This window comes from Bos javanicus, chromosome 5 (assembly GCF_032452875.1).
Source record: "Bos javanicus breed banteng chromosome 5, ARS-OSU_banteng_1.0, whole genome shotgun sequence".
NCBI lineage: Eukaryota > Metazoa > Chordata > Mammalia > Artiodactyla > Bovidae > Bos > Bos javanicus.
The window spans coordinates 85,620,211-85,639,082 of NC_083872.1; the positions used below are offsets into that span (position 1 = coordinate 85,620,211).

The following is an 18,872-nucleotide window of genomic DNA, read 5'->3' on the forward strand; positions in this document are numbered from 1 at the left end:
ATCAAATCAGCACAAGTCACCACTTCCTATTCCTTTAAAAGCCCAGAAAGGCTCATAATTTAATCTGACATTGCTCCAGGAGCACACAGCAGACAATAGCCATTACATTCTTCCTTTTCCTTTTCCGATGTCACTTTCCCAGCTCAGTTTCTAAATGTTTTTATCACACGCCTACAACAAAAAACTGTCAAACCGCTTGGTTAGGAGCTCGTGGTCTACTTTGCCTGAAACCGAGGGATGGCGGTGGAGGGGTCGTAAGTGGGTCTAAGTGGCCTTGAGGTCTTTGAGCAGAAAAAGTTTAACACCCCAAGTTTGCAAATCCGACTTGGTTGGTGGTGAAATCCAAAGCCTGGATTCACGTTCTCCTTCAGTTTTGGGGGTCAGTGGCAGATAACCGTCCAGGCACAACTGGCAATCCCAGTTGTAAGCTCTCTGGGCAGGAGAGGCGGAGGGAAGCAGAAACTGCCTTTTGTGGGTTTGTCAAAGGAAAATCTGTCCTACAGAAAATTAATTTACCACAGGTGGCTTCCCCCGGGCAGAGGGCCCACCGTGGCGTTGTTTGGTAAATAAGGATGCTTGCTCAGTGCCTGCTCGCGGAAAGGCGCTCCTGCACTCTCGTGCCCTGGGGGCTGGGACTAAGGCTTGGAGTTTCCCGTCTGGAGGATCAGTTTCTCCCTCAGGGATGATGGAGGGGCTACGCTGTTCCCTGCGCCTGGTGGCCGGGGCACCCGGGCGGTGGCGGCCGGTTCCGCGCGGTGCGTGCGCTGGGGCTTGGCCGCTCCGCCCGCTTTCTCGTGGAGCCGGGCGCAGCGTGTCGCCGCCGCTCTCCGCTGCCGCGCGCCCCGGAAGGCTCCCCATGGCCAGCCCGCCCCCCGCCGCCGCGGCCCTCGTCCCTCAGGTACCCAGACCACAGGCTTTCGCGGGGGTGGGAGTAGGAATAGGGGTGGGGCAGATCGGACCCCAGGCTCTCGGAAGTCCACGGGCCTGGCCGGGCGCGCAGCTGCTGTTTCCCGCACCATCCTGCCTCGCCTTGCACCACCATTCTGTCTCCATCCGGGAGTCTCCTCTTTCCCCATCCCTGCCTCAAATCTAGAGTCCCAGTCTGCGAACGCCTCGGAGAGGCCCCCGCCAGCCAGATCTAAAAGTCCCGCCGGTGACCTGCTCCGGAGCGAGGCGCGGACAGCCACCGGGAACGTGAGGGTCGCTATGGAATCCGCTTTGGTGGAAGAGGTGGGGGCGGCGGGGGTGGGGCGGGGGAGCAGAGGGAAAGGAATTTCTGGGCTGCCAGAACTGACAGCCACATCCTGCGTGCCTTCGCCACCCCAAAATATTTTGCCCGTAGCCTTTTGCCTCCCTGAATCCTTTTCTTCCTCTCTTCCTTAGTGATGTAGCAGATTAGGTTTTTTTTTTTTTTTGAAAGTCAGTACCTTTTCCTGTTCGACCTGTTTCCATTGCGTCCTTAAGTGTTTTTAAAATTTTACTCCCTCATTCCATGAGTTCTGTCCTTAACGAGTGTCCTTGAGCCTGCATTGGAGGACCCTACCCGTGGAGAAAATGGTTCACTCTGGTCCCCATCGCTTTTCCAGGCTTGCTATTGTGCGCCCGTGATCGACAAGACCACGAGGCTGAGTGCGCCCAGGAGATTTCTCTGTTAATGGCTTTAAGCCCTAATCTAGACTATTTCCTCGGATAAAAGGGAGACAATTACTTTCTTGTTCTTTGCTGGTGAACCCTGGCGCTTCAGGGCGAACCTGGAATTTAATCAGTCTGCTCGAAGCCAGCGGTGGAGGACAAAAACAGCCGCGACCTCCGACAGGGCAGAAAGAGAAGGACAGCTCTCGCAGGACGCTCTTCTTTGGGGCTGGTGCCTGGGTGTTTGATTCTCCTTTTCCTGTTTGCTTGGGGACCAGACCCGAGAGCAGCGAAGGGTGTGATGGTGAGTGATATTGATTACCCCAGACCCCAGTGAGACGCCTAGTTTTAATTAATGGATTTAATTCTTCTTTAAGGATTGCAATAATGGATGCTCCGCAGAAGGTACCGGAGAAGGCGGATCCAAAGAGACGGTGGAGACTTTCAAGGTAAGTTACTTGCCAGAGGCTGAGTGAAACAGCAGTTCAGTTGAATACAGCCATTTCTTGTTGAGATTTGGGGCAGTTTTCTCCGCACAGGTTTATACAATAATTGAAATAACCTGCCATGCATTTTAAATTCCACTCTTCTGGGGAAAAAGTCATATGGGGAGCAGTGTAGGACAGTCGTATAAAATTACCGGGCAGTTAATTGCTTCTTTCATGAATTATAAAAGTTTTCTTGGAAAATAACCAGTTTGTGACTTTCACCTTGAGGTTTATCTGATTATATAATACTTTTAACCCTTCACCCTATTTGTGGAAAAAGCTAAACTCATTTGTTTCCTCTTTAAGCAGCAGCTAACATTTTACAGTTAAAAAAAAAAGGTATTTCCTTCATTTCTCTCTAAATTCTGGAGTTTATATATTAAATAACCTTGTACTTCACAGAGGAATAGTGAGAAGCAAGAGAGAAAGAATCTTGTAAAGTATTTTAAAAATCATAAGAACATAAATGTAAGGTTTATTATCATTTTCTCCTTAATTCATTATCTCCACCTATTCCCGACTCCTCCAGGCCATGGAGATTTTTTCCTCCGTGGCTTTTCTTTTTTCCTCCTTCTGCTCTTCTGCCTGTTTCAGTCACTGTCAATTGTCATCCATAGCACTGAGTGTCCTAATGATCTCACATCCTGGCAGGGTTCAGAGACGGATGAGACTTGCTCATCAATTTCACACGTACCCAGCTCTTACTATGTGCTGGGGATTGTGCTTGGCATTAGAAATCCAAAGATAAATTTAATGTAAGATCTCTACTCTCAGGATTTTTTAAAAATCAAAATATGATATAGTAATTTCCTTACTAAAACGTTTGTGAATTTATTTGTTCGTGTTATTCCTTGTCCTTTAAAGATAGTGTCCTCTAACCCAACAGTAGATAGATATACGCTGCTAGTCTATGAAGACTAAGTTCTAATACATTTTAGGGACTTAGATGTTGAGATATGGATCCTTGAAAGAATGAAATAAAAAGGATTCTTACTTGATAATCTCTAAGGGTCATCTTATATAGTAAATTCCTCACAGGCTATAGATTAATGAAAAAATTTCCCCAAAGGCTTTTATACTTTTATACATAGAAGAATTGTTTGCAAAGTGAAAGGTTAATTCATCATGTAAATAATCTTCTCTTTGTTAATTTAAATTTCTATACTTTAGATTTTAGTTAAGGGGAGTGTATTGATATTCTCCAGGCCACAATACTGGAATGGGAAGCCTTTCTCTTCTCCAGGGGATCTTCCCAACCCAGGAATCCAACCAGGGTCTCCTGCATTGCAGACGGATTCTTTACCAACTGAGCTATCAGGAAAGCCCACTGATATTCTATGCTTATGTATTTGCATATCAAAACATCAGTGGTAATTGTGGTTGAATTCACAGTGCAATGTGATGAGGCAAATGAAAAATGAAACCGGTAATTTGTGGGGCAAAAAAATGGTGGATATTACAGGACCATGTTGGCTTTGGACTTTTTCTGTTTCCTTCTTGATCACCTCATTTATAACTTCAAATTGCCTTTTGATCTCTCTTGGGTAGTTTTCATATTGTATCCCTTCTCCCATTTTGATACAGTCGTTTTATTTTTTTTTTAACTTTTTATTTTACATTGGAGTATAACCAATTAACAATGCTGTGATAGTTTCAGGTGGACTGCAAAAGGACTCATTCATACATATACATGTTGATACAGTAATTTTAAAGTAAAGAAACCATTTTCCGAGAGTCCAGTAATGAGGTCCCTTGTTACTGGGAAATCCTAGGGAATCTTTCTGCGGACTCCAAGGTTATCTTCGTTTCAAGGAGATCAACTGTCTGTTTCTTCCCCTTCCCTTTGCTTCCGCAGCCCAAATTCTCTCCACAGCCCTAACTCTCTCATCCGTACAACTTCCTTATTAGATTTTTAAAAAGTGTCTCTAAATGATAACAAATGTAGCACCCATGGCTTTCCAACTAGAGCAAGACAGATGTGCTTGTTTTAAAGTTACGCAATTTCTAAGGGCTTCCCAGGTGGCACAGTGGTAAAGAATCTGCCTGCCAATGCAGGAGACGCAAATGACACAGGTTTGATACCTGAATCCAGAAGATCCCCTGGAGGAGGAAATGGCAATGCATTCCAGTATTCTTGCTTGGGAAGTCCTGACAGTTGTAATCCAGAGACAGCCTTTGAAAGTTTAAGTGCCAACTCAGAAGTACTGATGGCAATTGGATGTTGCTTGAATTCAGAGCTAATAATAGCCCTCAGGAGCTCTTAACCTAGTTGCACTAGCCTGGTGCATGCTTCCCCATCTCAGAGCAAATGGTTCCTCAACCACACATTTTGTGTCAAGAAATGGTTGTTTTTTAATATTTGTGTCAAGAAATGGTTGTTTTTTAATATGCCCTATTTTTGTCATATTTCATGTTGTTTCACAGACCAGTCGTTGTGGCCTTACAAATTTTTCCACAAGTGTATGTTATGAGACATCCTGAGTTTGAAATCACTGGAGAACGTTGGAGCATTAGGAAGAGACAGAGTAATCATGAAGGAGGAAATAACATGTTACAAATATTGTTATTTTATCCATCTTTAGAAAGGAACTGTAGGAAAAAGATGGCTTCTAAAGAACTCTGATAAAAATTGTGCAGAAAATTTGTTTCTTTTACATGAGTGCTCTTTTCCTCTTTGAACTGTACTTCACATCTACTCAAACCAGTCACACACCTGCATGTTGCTTGCTTAATTTTGAATTTCATTCAACTGTATCACCTCGTTGTTTATATTTAGTTTTCTTAGGTAATTTCTTTTTGCATTCAGGTTAACAGCTGTTATTTTTAGTTTCCAGAATTGCAGAAATTTTTGTCAGTGAAGGAAAATTGGAGTTCTTGATGAAATTCTGAAGGCACCTATTAGTGTGCTATTTTACAAAGCTGCATATGGGAGCAATCCTCGTGTACAAATCAGAATGTTAGAGGGTTGCAATTCACTTCATTAACAAATTACATGTCTTACAAGAAGATGTAGTAGTTACTGAAAGGAAACTAATACCTAGCAATATAATCATTTATTTTTGATTTCAAGCAACTTAACTAGTATTAGCAAATTATTACAGTAGCACTAGTTGAACTTAAAAACATAAAAAAGGCTTTGCCATTAACAGTGAGTCCCACCCATTATGGGTGGTCTTAGAAGTATTTTGAAGAGAGGATTCAGAAAAGTATATTCTAGGCCCAGATTATTATTCAAGTTGACTCTGTAAGGGTTTGAAATCATGACAACAGAAAGGACTTTTATGATTTATAGTAAGTACAGGTTTTTGTTTTCGGTTTTGTTTTTCCTATAGCAGTGTATTATGTTGAGATATCCAAAACCATGAAGATCAATCCAGGTTTAGAACAGAATTAGTCAAACGTATTTGATATGATACTGTGCTAAACGAGAGAGGCCAATATGATCAAGAGAAATGACTCTCTTTCCCAATTGTTTAAATCAATCCAAGGGACTTTATAGAGGAAACCAAGCACTTGGGAGAGTGAGCTGTCTATATCAAAGGGTTGCATGAGAAATGGGTAAGGCAAGTGGTTGGTGGTGGAAAGCTGAGGACACCCTAGACTACTGGGTTGGGTAGGGGTTCTGGTTTCCACACTTAATGCTGGAGGAAGAAGGGAGGGAGTTGAGATAAGCTGGAGGTGCCTTATGTTCAATTTTACATGTGCAAGAAATAATGGAAAAAAAGAGGTGAGAGTGGGAAGGTATCTGCAGCCGAGTTTTAGTCCTTCTGTCTATTCCCATGTTAGACAAAGGCGTATAAACAAGAATTCCTAAGTGCTGAGGCGCTGTGCGCTAGGCTAATGTGTACACCCAATACAGCCCTAGACGTGCTCAGTTGCTAAGTTGTTTCTGACTCTTTTGTGACCCCGTGGACTGTAGCCTGCCAGGCTTCTCTGTCCATGGGATTCTCTAGGCAAGAATATTGGAGTGGATTGCCGTGCCCTCCACCAGGGGATCTTTTTGAGCCAGGAAACGAACCTGTGTCTCATGCTTCTCTGTGTCTCCTGCATTGGCAATGGATTCCACTGAGCCACCTGGGAAGCCTCATGTACAGCCCCAGACATGTTCCTTATTAACAGAACTCTGGTTTTATTTGCAGTTCTCCGACCAACCCTGAATGACAAACCTGCATTTCAACCTCTCCTGCAGCTGAAGATATCAGTGTGATACATTTCTAACCAATAAGGCATAAGGGAATTTCTGAGAAAATTTTGCTTTTGCGATCAAAGGGTACAGATTTGTCTGGTACTGTCCTTTTCCTCCCCTTTCTTTGGACTTTGATTAGATCCTTGGGCTTCCCAGGTGACACTAGGGGTAAAGAATTCGCCTGCCAATGCAGGAGATGTGGGTTCAATCCCTGGGTTGGAAAGATCTCCTGGAGGAAGAGATGACAACCCACTCCAGGATTCTTGCCTGGAGAATTCCATGGACAGAGAAGCCTGGTGGGCTACGGTCCATGGGGCTGCAAAGAGTCGGACACGACTGAAGCGACTTAGCATGCACACAATGAATTTGCTAGCAGAGGTCATCTCTGGAGAGAGTAAATGTGATTGCCAGGTAAAGGTTAGAGATTTTTACTTTTCATTTCTCTTTCCTTCTTTTAGTAGACTTTTTTGAAAAAATTAATGATTGAGAAATCAGGAAGTAGAAAGCAATATGAATATCAGACATAGGTACCCAATTTTGAAGGAAATATTATGTGTTCCATTTTGGACATACTCACTTTGAGATGACCAAGTTCCTATGATTGTGAGAGAGTACGTGGCTTTCAGTAAGAATTCACAGATCCGTTAGATCTGAATCTCTGTTGCTGGTTCTCAGCCGTTCCCATGCACTAGCCTGTCCTGGAGAGTTTTGAACTGAAGAGTTTAAACTGAAATTGATGTGGAGCCCCACTCTTGAGTCTCTTTTTCACTGATGTTACGGTAGGGCATGGGCATTGATATTTTTCTTAAAAAAATAAATCCTCCCAGGTAAATCAGCTCAGTAGCTGATGCTGGGAACCATTGCTGTTTAAGTTGATGAAATTTTCAGGAGAAATGGTATGGTATGTTTCTCAGCCCTGACTACAGTTAGAATCCACTTGGATAACTTAAACTTCTGCTCCATCCCTCTGGGATTTTAGAATGGTGTCCAGCTTCGTGTTTTTAAAAACTTCTGCAATTAAGTCCAATGTTTTTTCAGGATTGAGAATCTCTGATGCCAAGGGGGAAGTGTAGAGGCTCAAAGAAAAAAGCTCAACATCACCCAGATTCTCTTATTTTACTGGTGAAACTCTCCTCCTTTCAACTTTGCTCCTTCATGCTTCATAAAAACAGAAGCAAATTAAAACATGGTAGCCATGCCTTAATGGCTCCTACAAATTACCAGGAATGGAGAGAGAAAATTGGGTTACCTCAACTGCCAGCAGTGTCTGTGGTAAAGGTCCTGGGGAAGTAAGAAAGATGGGGTACAATCTTGGTTGCACAGAGGCAGAGTACATGGAGAACCGAAATGTCAATCAGTTTACAATGGGGTGGGCTTCCCAGGTTGCTAGTGGTAAAGAACCTGCCTGCCAATGCAGGAGACTCTGGAGACATGGGTTCAGTCTTTCAGGAAGATCCCCTGGAGGAGGGCATGACAACTCACTCCAGTATCCTTGTCTGGAGAATCCCATGGACAGAGGAGCCTGGTGGGCTACAGTCCCTAGGGTCACTAAGAGTTGGACATGACTGGTGTGACAGCACACACACACACACACGCACACACACACACACTCACACACACACACAATGGGGTAATTGGTTCTCTCAGCCCCTCCCTTTCCCTACGCCAGCAGTCACAGAGCCTCTAAGATTATCTGTCAGTTCACTTCCCCCGCATCCCTGTCACACTGACTCTGCTGTTACCTGTTCCTACCAAGTGTGTTCCCACCTCAGGGCCTTTGCACTTGTTTCCTCTGCCTGAAATACTTTGCCCCTAAATCTCTACATGACCTACTGTCTTCATTCAAGTCTCTGCTCAAATGTCACCTCATCTGGGACGCCTTCCCTAACCCTTCCATCTAAAATAAGCATTCTCTTTCCCACTCTGTCCCTTTAAACTTTCGTTTTTTTCATAGCACTGATCACTTCTTGACATCTGTTTATCTCCTTATTCTTTTTTGTTTGCTTTTGTGATTGTGGTTGATTTTATTTTGTTTCTTTATAATTCTTTAGTCTTTTTCAAATATTTGACAAGTAACAGATACTGCATTTATAATGAGAAAAAAAAGTGCCATTTGTGAAGGAATTTTAAAAAAAGAGTAGAAGAACTCCACAAGGTAATTAGGCCAGCTCTGAATTTTCCAGGTATTTGTTATCTATAATCATAATACGCTGCTGCTGCTGCTAAGTTGTTTCAGTCGTGTCCGACTCTGTGCGACCCCATAGATGGCAGCCCACCAGGCTCCCCGGTCCCTGGGATTCTCCAGGCAAGAACACTGGAGTGGGTTGCCATTTCCTTCTCCAATGCATGAAAGTGAAAAGTGAAAGTGAAGTCGCTCAGTCATGTCCGACTCTTAGCGACCCCATGGACTGCAGCCTACCAGGCTCCTCCATCTGTGGGATTTTCCAGGCAAGAATACTGGAGTGGGGTGCCATTGCCTTCTCCGAATCATAATATGCCTGCCTTCTTTTTATTTATGTTAAAAATCTTTTTTTTTTTAATTTAATTTAATTTTTTTAATACCAAAAACATTTTGTGTTTGAGTATAGCCGATTAACAATACTGTGATAATTTCAGGTGAATAGCGGGACTCAGTCATACATATACATGTATCCATTCTCCCCCAAACCCCTTCTGTCAAGGCTGGCACATCCCCCTGGCCCAAACCACTTATTCTTTATATTGTTTTTCCCCCTCACTAAGAGAAGAGGACTTGTTTCATTCCCTGAGTTTCTTTGTGCCTGGCACAATACAGGTACGTAGTAGCTCAAAAATTGTTAGGTTAATTTGGTGCTGAACTGGTTGAATGGACCTATGCTAGGGTTCTACTCTGAGCTAAGACCCCTGTGTCTGCCAGGGAGGTTCTTTTTCTGGTCATATTTGTGCAGCCAATAACAAAACTGAAGCTGAGACTGGAACAGGACAAGCTTTATTCATTGGTGAAGTGGGAACCCTCACAAATCAACTTTTCAGCCCCAGTCAGGCAAAGACACCAAATGTATAAGAGGATTGAAGTATAAGGGAGACAACTGGAAAGAGTGGGAGTTATAATATCCATGAGTTATCTGAGAACAGGAGTGCAGTTTGGACCTAGAACTGATGCAGCTCTGCTTTTCAGTTCCTATATGTGGCTTTTCCGGCTGTTGTCATGGCACTTGTCAGCTGTCATGGTGCTGGGGGGTGTGTCATTTAGCTACTGTATTACAATGATGTACAGTGAGGCCCAAGGTCTAGTGGAAGTCAGATCTTCTGCCATCTTGGTCCTGGTTAGTTCTAACCAGTTCTGCTTTTTATCCTCTTCGTAGCTTCCTCCTGAAACTTAGATAAGTTTCTGTTGATTTCTGTATGACAGAAGGGCAGGGGTAACAACCTTGGAAACTGAATGAGTAACACTTGCTCACAGTGGCTACCACTTGTCCTTGACTGGCAGCGAGCGTGGCAGAGAAGGAAGACTGAACCCTTGCATCTTGGTATCTCCTGTGCTTGCTTAGTGCAGTGCCTGAGCCACTGTACTGGTACAGTGTTCACTGAGTGAATAAAAACGCAAAATACTAAGAAGAATAAAGCAGATAAGGAAGAAACGAGTAAGGGAAGGAAAAGAAATCACCCTACAGTTGGATATGAGGCAAAGCCATAGTCTTGTTTTTAAAAGTTTCTATGCAGATTGTTGTTGAAATACTAACGGTAGTGTTAGTTGCCCAGTCTTGTCCAATTCTTTGCAACCTGATGGACTATAGCCCACCAAGCTCCTCTATTCATGGAATTCTCTAGGCAAGACTACTGGAGTGGGTAGCCATTCCCTTCTCCAGGGAATCATTCCAACCAGGAATCAACCTTGGTCTCCTGCATTGCAGGTTGTTGGAATAAAGTTGTATATATTCCATTGCCTGTTGGTTTCATGGCAGGTAGGGTTACTGGAAAACCTAGAAATCCCAAAAGGTAGAAAGACCCTGTGTGATTGGGTTCTTGTTGATTAACTAATGATAGAATTGACTACCTAATATTAGAAATAGCAGATGGGAAGTCAAACTTCATTTTACTTTTTTAAAAAAAATTAAATTGCTTTATTAAAAGCACAGAATTTAGAATTTAGTCATTTTACTTTTGAAGAACCATGCAAATCATTGGTTTTGTCTTTGGAAAAAAAAAAAGCCAATGTCTGTTGCCTTGGAAGTATTTAAGATGTATCCTGAATACATGGATTAAAAACTCACCCCTTCTACTCACAATATCTCCACCCCATTTTCATCTACTTTCATCTTTCTGTTTTTGTTGTGTATCTTACTACTTTCCCCTGTTATTAAGAAACTTTTGTTAATGGTGTTAATAAGTGAAAATTTGCATTGAGTTTGTCTTCTTGTATTGCTATAGTTCCAGATTTTTCTTAGCCCAGGATCCCCCAAGCCACTGAAGAAAAACTAACCAAAGCGAAAGCACAAGGGCTTCATTGTACAAGAATACTGTGAAACCATTCATGTAATAAAAAGTGTATGTTAGGATTTCACTCACTTTAAATCCTGGCCATCTTCTGGGAATGAGTCTGTCATTCATTATCGAGTGCAGCTGAAATCAACCAAATGTTATTTTCAGTATCTAAGAAAACCTTTACTGTTGTGTGTGCCTGGCACCATGCTGGGGCTGGACATTTAACTGCAAGTACTCTAGCTAGAGTTCTTATCCAAACAGACTCAATGGACTGACAAACTTCTTTTTTTTTTTTTAATTTCTTTTTAATTGAAGGATGATTGGTTTACGTATTGGTTTGATTTCTGCCACACATCAATGTGAATTAGCCATGGTGTACATATGTTGGAGTGGTAAAGAATCTGCCTGCTATACAGGAGACACGGGTTCGATCCCTGGGTCAGGAAGATCCCCTGGAGGAGGGCATGGCAACCCACTCCAGTATTCTTGCCTGGAGAATCCCACGGACAGAGGAGCCTGGCAGGCTACAGTCCACGGAGTCGCAAAAGTCAGATAAGACTTAGCGACCAAACCACCACCACCGCAGGTGATAACTGAAGCTATGGAAGTACATGAGACTGCTTGGTGGGCTACAGTCCATAGGGTCGCAAAGAGTCGAACTCACTGAAGCGATTTAGCACGCACACATGTTGTCCTTTATGCTTCATTGTAATGGAAGCTTTCTGGTTGTTTTAAAATAAATAACATTTTGGACCTAAATATTACTCTAAAATTAACTGATTATTATTCATAATATATCAAACCACAAAGGTGGCTGTAAAGCAGTGAATTAACCAGATATAACTAGGTCATTCAAAAAATAATGATAAGAGGTGATGATACAAAGTGAAGTTCTGAAGTTCTGTACTTGCTTTGTGGGGGTGGGGAAATGACTGCTTTGTGTATTGAAAGAAATGCAGTCTGACCTTCCTAACAGCCTGATCACAGCCTGAACTTGTCCTTGGTTCGTTTTGTGTTTGAGTAGTCTGAGTGCGCCTTCCCCTGTGGTTTGAGTCAGCTGTTCTACAGTTATTGTAAAGTTAGTGATGCTATTGTGTATGATCCGGATGCGTATGTGGTGGTCATTTGTAATGGGCAAGCCGGCTGTGGAGAGCTGGTGCAATGGGGCTGTGTGAAGTTGTTTCCTATTACTCTTATTTATCTTTCTTTGAATAAGGGGTCCTTTGTTCACTGTTTCCTCAACACAGAATAGAGGATTTATATCTTAGTGTTCAATCTCTACTTCTGTTTTCAACGAGGAAAACATTTGCTTCACTCTGCTGCCTGTCTCCTACCATGTACCCAGAGGGTTTTGGAAGCTGCTGCCAAGAATTCTTTGGGGGAGCCGGAGTATAACCATCCCAAGAGATTCAGTTCTTAGTGACATTCTTTTTAGTTTAATAAGTCATTGTGAGTGCTGCTGTTTTGATTCTAAGACCCGCCTTTCTTCTTTCCCGAATGTGCTACACGGGTCTAATGATGGAAATGAAGAGATATGTTCTTCTTTTAGCATGATTTGACCCCATCTATTATTTCGTCCCAGTTTCTAAACCTCACTGGAAAATTTTAGTTCTGATATTTGTTTGGTAGTATGCATTACAAAGAATTGTTTGGTTTTTTTTTTTTTTTTGGTTGCACCTTGCAGCTTCTGAGATCTTAGCTCCCAACCTAACCTCTGGACTGCCAGGGAATTCCCTACATTGCAGAGATAAGAAACAACAGATTTTGAATGGAGGCATGGTTTTGCTTGGCTCACCCAGTGTTGTTAAGTTTCTAAGTTAGTTGCCAACATTTAAAAGTTAAATGATTTCACTTTTTAATGGCCAGTGACTTAAATTCTGTCTTTTTACTCTCTGCTTCCTCTAGCTCAGAGAAGGCAATGGCACCCCACTCCAGTACTCTTGCCGGAAAATCCCATGGACGGAGGAGCCTGGTAGGCTGCAGTCCATGGGGTCGCTAAGAGTCAAACACGACTGAGCGACTTCACTTTCACTTTTCACTTTCATGCATTGGAGAAGGAAATGGCAACCCACTCCAGTGTTCTTGCCTGGAGAATCCCAGGGACGGGGGAACCTGGTAGGCTGCCATCTATGGGGTCGCATGGAGTCGGACACAACTGGAGCGACTTAGCAGCAGCAGCAGCAGCTCCTCTAGCTAGTGGATGTTCAGTTACTTTTCTTTAATGGTGCTGACTTTCTTCCCCAGGCTGAAGATCTAATAATCACACGAGCCACCGTTTTAAAGGAAAAACCAGACTCCAGTACTCTGGTTTTTGGAACGGTTTTTACAGATCACATGTTAACAGTGGAGTGGTCCTTGGAGCTTGGATGGGAGAAACCACGCATCAAACCTCTTCAAAACCTCTCACTGCATCCGGGTTCATCGGCTTTCCACTATGCTGTGGAAGTAAGTACTTGGAAATTAATGATGGTGACATATTGGTCTTCACTGTGGTTGCTAAGTAGCTTCCCCTGCTCAAAGAGCTCTAAGGCAGCATGGTCTTTACCGTATTAACTAGAGGCAATCATAAGTGTCTATATAAACAGTTGGATTGAAGGTGAGTCTTAACTAATTTTTCAGAGTATCTTGAATTTTTAAAATGTCAATTGAAAAATCATGTAGGTGGTAAGCACACTCTAGGGTGTAGAGAATAGAAATATAATGTTTTGCACATGAAACTTGTAACATTGGCTTACAGTATTATCAGAAAATTATTTGGAGCAAATGGGAAGGACAGTTTGCAAGAAAATTAGCAATCAAAAAGCCTGTACTGTTAATATCTCACTAAGTCACTGCTCTTAGATCTTCTAATGATTGACAATGGATCATTAGGTACAGTATTATATTTATATTTTAATGCTAACTGCATGGTTTTATGACAGCAATAACTTGTTATGCATGTTAAGGGACATTTAATCAAATGTCAGCCTTCAAGCATGAATGGAATAATTATAAGCATTAAATATTAAATAGAAGATGCTTTTTGTGGTCCTTAAGATACACACTTAGCCAAATATACAATATATTCCCTGTTTCCTGGTGGCTCAGTGGTAAAGAATCTGCCTGCAATACAGGAGATCCAGGTTCAATCTGTGGGTAGGGAAGATCCCCTGGAGAAGGAAATGGCAACCCACTCCAGTATTCTTATCTGGGAAATCCCATGTACAGAGAAGCGTTGCAGACTGCTGTCACTCATTTTTAATGCATTGGATATCTTTCCTAGAATATTGGAATTCAGGAATCAAGCAGTGGCCTATTATTTAAGGGGCTGAAAGATGGAAATAGTAAATATTCATATTGATATTGATAAAATAACTACATTTGTTTATTGAAATCCTGCAATATGCCCTCTACTGGGTACCTTATATAGGTCAGCTCTTCTAATTGTTTTAAGTGAGAAAAATGTAATCATTCAGATTCTGGAGTTAAACATCCTAGGTTCAGATCCTGTCTAGAGTCATATTATTTTGACCCACAAATTAACATGCATATAGTCTCCTTGGACATCTTTCTCCTCCACTAATTAGCCCCATTTTTTTTGTTTGTTTTTAGAGCTAAAACTACATGTGGTTTTGTTTCAAATGTATTTTTTGATAAAAAAGTGAAAAGTGAAAGTGAAAGTTGCTCAGTTGTGTCTGACTCTTTGCAATCCCATGGACTATACAGTGAGTTCTCCAGGCCAGAACACTGGAGTGAGTAGCCTTCCCCTTCTCCAAGGGATCTTCCCAACCCAGGAATCGAACCCAGGTCTTCCGCATTGCAGGCAGATTCTTTACCAGTTGAGCCACAAGGGAAGCCCAAGAATACTGGAGAGGGTAGCCTATCTCTTCTCCAGTAGATCTTCCCGACCATAAATAGTGACATATTCACATAGTGAAGGAGAGAAATGGAAGTGTGAGTAGGGAACCTAGATGAAAGAAAATGAAATTTTACAGCACGTACTTCATTTTCAGGTTAAGATAAATATTTAGTGAGATAAAGCATAATTTGAAAAAGTGGACAACATACTATTTAATGAATGCTTATAAAGGAATGCCCAAATAGCTACCATCCAGGCAAAGAAATGGCCAGCTTGAAGCATCCCAGAAGCCTTCTTTGTGCCCCTTCTATGTCGTAAATCCTGTATTTTCTGGCACTTGTTATTCTTTTATGATGATTTTTTTTTGCTTTTCACTTTGGGTTATATGTACCTCTAACACTACAGTTTTGCCTCTTTTTGAACTTCGTGTAAGTGTAATTATATAAACATATATATTGCATGTGTGTGCTCGTGCACACGTATCTATTATTTGAGCTCTATATTATGTGAGCTCTATCCATCCAGGACCAATCCTAACGTCCGTGGGGTCTGGGACAAAAGTAAAAACAGAGACATCCCATAGTCCACCCTCTCTGTTTCTTTCAATCCTGACTCATCCTATACCACAAGGGGCCTTTTGCACATGCACGTAGATGCCCACCCCACCTGCAAACAGATGACACTTGGCCATCCCTTGGACTTTGACGCAAGCACCCTAGTGATCCTGTCTGTTCTTAAGAGACCAGGAGGCCGGTTCAGACCCTGAAAATAGGATCAGGGCCATTTGGGCAGGGAATTCAGGGAATCCCTAGCACTGAGTATTTGGAGTCTGTCTAGAAAAGGGTCCAGTCAACTACTTGCTCCAAGGAGGTCACAGCTGGGGGAAGATAGAGGTGAGAGGCCCTCGAAAGTGTGAAACTCAGGGCGGAGACCTGTGTTATCTGAGTCTCAGGGCGGTAGCTACCACATCGTGTGCTCCTTATAGCAGTAGTGTTATGTTATGTGAATATATTCAGTCGCTGTTGACTTGGCACTTGTTCAGTTTCCTTCTGTGAACATTCTTGTACATAGTATGCTGGTGTACTTGTTTACATGATTTTTTAAGTCAGCAGTTCTCGAAGCATGGTCCATAGACCCCCTAGGCTGCCCTTTGAAGAGATTGCCTAAGGTAATCTTCACAGTAATACCAAGGTATTATTTTTCTTCCTCATTGTGTTGCCATTTGTACCAGATAATGCTTTGCCACCCAACCTGTGTTAGTCATTGTATTGTTTATTGCCGTGCATTACAGTATAAAAAGAACGTCAGCTTTACTTAATGTTCTCAATGAAGCGTAATAATGATTGAGTCTATTAAATCTTGACTCTTACATAAACATTTTATTCTGTGTGAGAAAACATCCATTTCACATGAAGCACTCTGTAGAACTGAAGTGCTATGGTTGCCTCAAGGAAAAGCAACCACATGATTGTTTTTGTGTGGTGAACTCAACTCGCTACTTTTTTCTACCCAGCGCCATTGTTCCTTGAAAGAACAAAGTTGTTCAAACTTGTGTGTGTGTTTTTGAAAATGAATGAAATAAGCCTGTCACTTCAAGTAAAACAATGGACTGTATTTATTGGCAGTGATAAAATTCTAGCTCTCAAGTGAAAATTGGAATTTTTGGAACATTTGTCTCCCCCACCCTTTCCTCCTATTAAAGAGGCCTTATTTTGTATTATATTGGTGGTTACCAATGTTTTAATGATATTGGTAGTTTTAAAAGGAGTTACCCTTTGAAAGATCTGTATAACTCAGGCAACCAGTATTTTTCCAAGTGAGTGTTCCATGATACTACAAATTTATGTGTGAGTAAAGATTCATTCAAAGTGCAGGATTTCCCTGGTAGCCCAGGGGTTAAGACTCCATGCTTCCACTGTACTGGGCACAGGTTTGATCCCTGGTCAATGAACTGAATCCTGCTTGCTACAGCTATAAAATTAAACAAACAAACAAACAAAACCCCCAAATCCCTGAAGTACATTAAAAAAAAAATTCTTCCAAATACAAGATAGGATTTTTGATGTGTCAGTTTGGCTATTGTAAACTGAGGTCCCTAGAATTCCATTTTTCGTTTCCCTTTGGTTTTTGACTGCAAGGACATTCTCTTGTGAACCTTGGAGGACTTTGGGAGGCAGTGGTCATTTTGTGGTGTGCACACGCCTTCTTCTAGTCATTCAATCCCACACTAATCTGGGTGCCGTTTGAAGGAATTTTGCAGATGTGGTTAAAATCCCTGATTGGTTGATTTGAAGTTATCCAGAAGGAGATTACTGTGGGTGAGCCTGACCTCAGGACATCCGTGTAGGTCTGGCTGCTCACATGCACTCACTCTCTTGCCCTGTCTCTCCTTTCCTGAATCAGATGGGGATGGGCTGCAGCTCACATCTCCTGGTCTAGCCTGCTTGTGACCTTCTGTTTCTCGGTGCTTATCCTGCAGATTTTGGACTTTGCTTAGCCAGCCCCCACGGATGCTTTGGGCAATTTCTTCTAATAAATCTGTAAATGTTATATATATTTCTCCTGGTTCTGTTTCTTTTCAGTTGAACCCTGACTGAGACCATTGGATTTTAAGAAATTTAACAGAGTATAAAAACCTCATTGATGGGGTTTCAGATTCTGCGGTGCAGCTAAGCTGTAAGGGACCAGCAGTTGTCAAGTTTTAGAGGAGTCTCAGAGATTAATACCCACGATTATCTGAAAAAGTTATCACAAGTACTTTCTTCCTTGACCATATATCTATATGAGACTGGATTTTCTTTGTGTACTTCAGCCAAAATTTCTTATTGCAAGAGACTGAATGCAGAAGCAGATGTGAGAATCCAGTTGTCTTTTGTTAAGCCAAATGTTAAAGATTTGCAACAATGTAAAACAGGGCCACATTTAATATTAATCCTCTTGGAAAATATAGATAATGTGAATGAAAGTATTTTAATGTCATAGTCTATTAATAAATACAATTTCTCACTATGGTTAAGGTAAATATTGATAGAATACTTTTTAAATAAAAGCTCTTTGACACCTTTATAATTTTTAAGAGTGTGAAGGCACCTGACACCAGAAAACTTTGAGAAATCCTACTTGAGGGTATATCTAGGAATGTGCTGCTGGTATTGAACATATCTTCAATTTTATGAGAAAGGGGAAACTTTTCCATGGTGATTTTACCAGTTTTTATACCCACTAGCCATGAATTAGCAAATACATTCAATCACAACTCATCAACTTTGCCAATTCTTATAGCCTGACTTTAAATTTTTAGCTCATTAATAAAATGGCATGTTATTGTGATATTAATTGCCACTTCTGAAGAGGTTGAACACATTTTCAAATGTTTGTCAGTTGGATTTCATTTTCTTTGAGGTGCCTGCTTGTTTCCATCTTTCGCTCACTCTATTGTGGTATCTTTGATTTGTAGAAGTACTTCATATATTTGAATATAGGTCTTATGTCATTTATATGTGTTTTAAATATCTTCTTCCATACTTTGACTTTTTATTCTCCCCATAAGTTTTTGATGACAAATAAATTTCACTTTTTGGGGCGGTGGGGGCCTATGCCACGCATTTTGTGGATTATTAGTTTCCCGATCAGGGATTGAACCCAGGCCAAGGCAGTGAAACCCCAGAATTCTAACCACTAGGCCACCAGGGAACTCCACATTTCAATTTTTAAAAGTTGAATTTATCAATCTTTGCTTTAGGTTTGGTTTTGTGTCTTGTTTAAAGAGTCTTTTTCTACTCCTAGATTATGAAAACATCTTCCTGTGTTACTGATTTTGTCCGTCACAGTTAGGTCTTTAATTTCAGAAGTTGATTTTTGTATGAAGTAGGGGTCCAGTTTTTCTTTTTGTTTGGTTGTTTTATTTTCCTACAGATACCCAATTGTCCCAGCACCATTAGAGAAGGCTTTTTTCCTTCTGATACATCATAGCACATCTTAGCACATACGTGAGGTTCTGCTTCTAGATCTCTATTTGCCTTCCATTGTCTTGTCTATCTGGATCTCTCTTTTGTTGCATTGTTTTGCTTCTCCGTCTGGCAAAAGCCACACTGTCTTTATCTCCAAATCACTATAAGGAGTCTTTTTTTCTTTTAATAAGGAGTCTTGCTGTCTACTAGAACAAGTCCTTCTGTTCCACTCTTCAAGAGTGCCTTGGATATTTCTTGTTCTTTTGCTTTTTCTTAGAGCTTAGTTTATCATGTCAGTCAAACTTTTGTGATTC

At 41.5% G+C, this 18,872-nt stretch overlaps 1 protein-coding gene across 7 annotated transcripts in view; it reads left to right on the forward strand.

Moving 5' to 3' along the window:
* Positions 1-18,872, forward strand: part of BCAT1 (branched chain amino acid transaminase 1) — a 124,223-nt gene that overhangs the window by 40,430 nt on the left and 64,921 nt on the right. For 2 of the 7 annotated variants that reach the window (XM_061417618.1, XM_061417616.1), the window contains exons 2-3: positions 2,010-2,081; positions 13,015-13,215. In XM_061417618.1, the coding sequence (XP_061273602.1) occupies positions 2,010-2,081; positions 13,015-13,215 (273 nt within the window). Of the gene's footprint in view, positions 1-744; positions 899-941; positions 1,231-1,269; positions 1,937-2,006; positions 2,082-6,259; positions 6,406-13,014; positions 13,216-18,872 lie in introns of those variants that run through there. The other 5 variants (XM_061417615.1, XM_061417617.1, XM_061417619.1 and 2 more) reach the window with 5 other exon arrangements.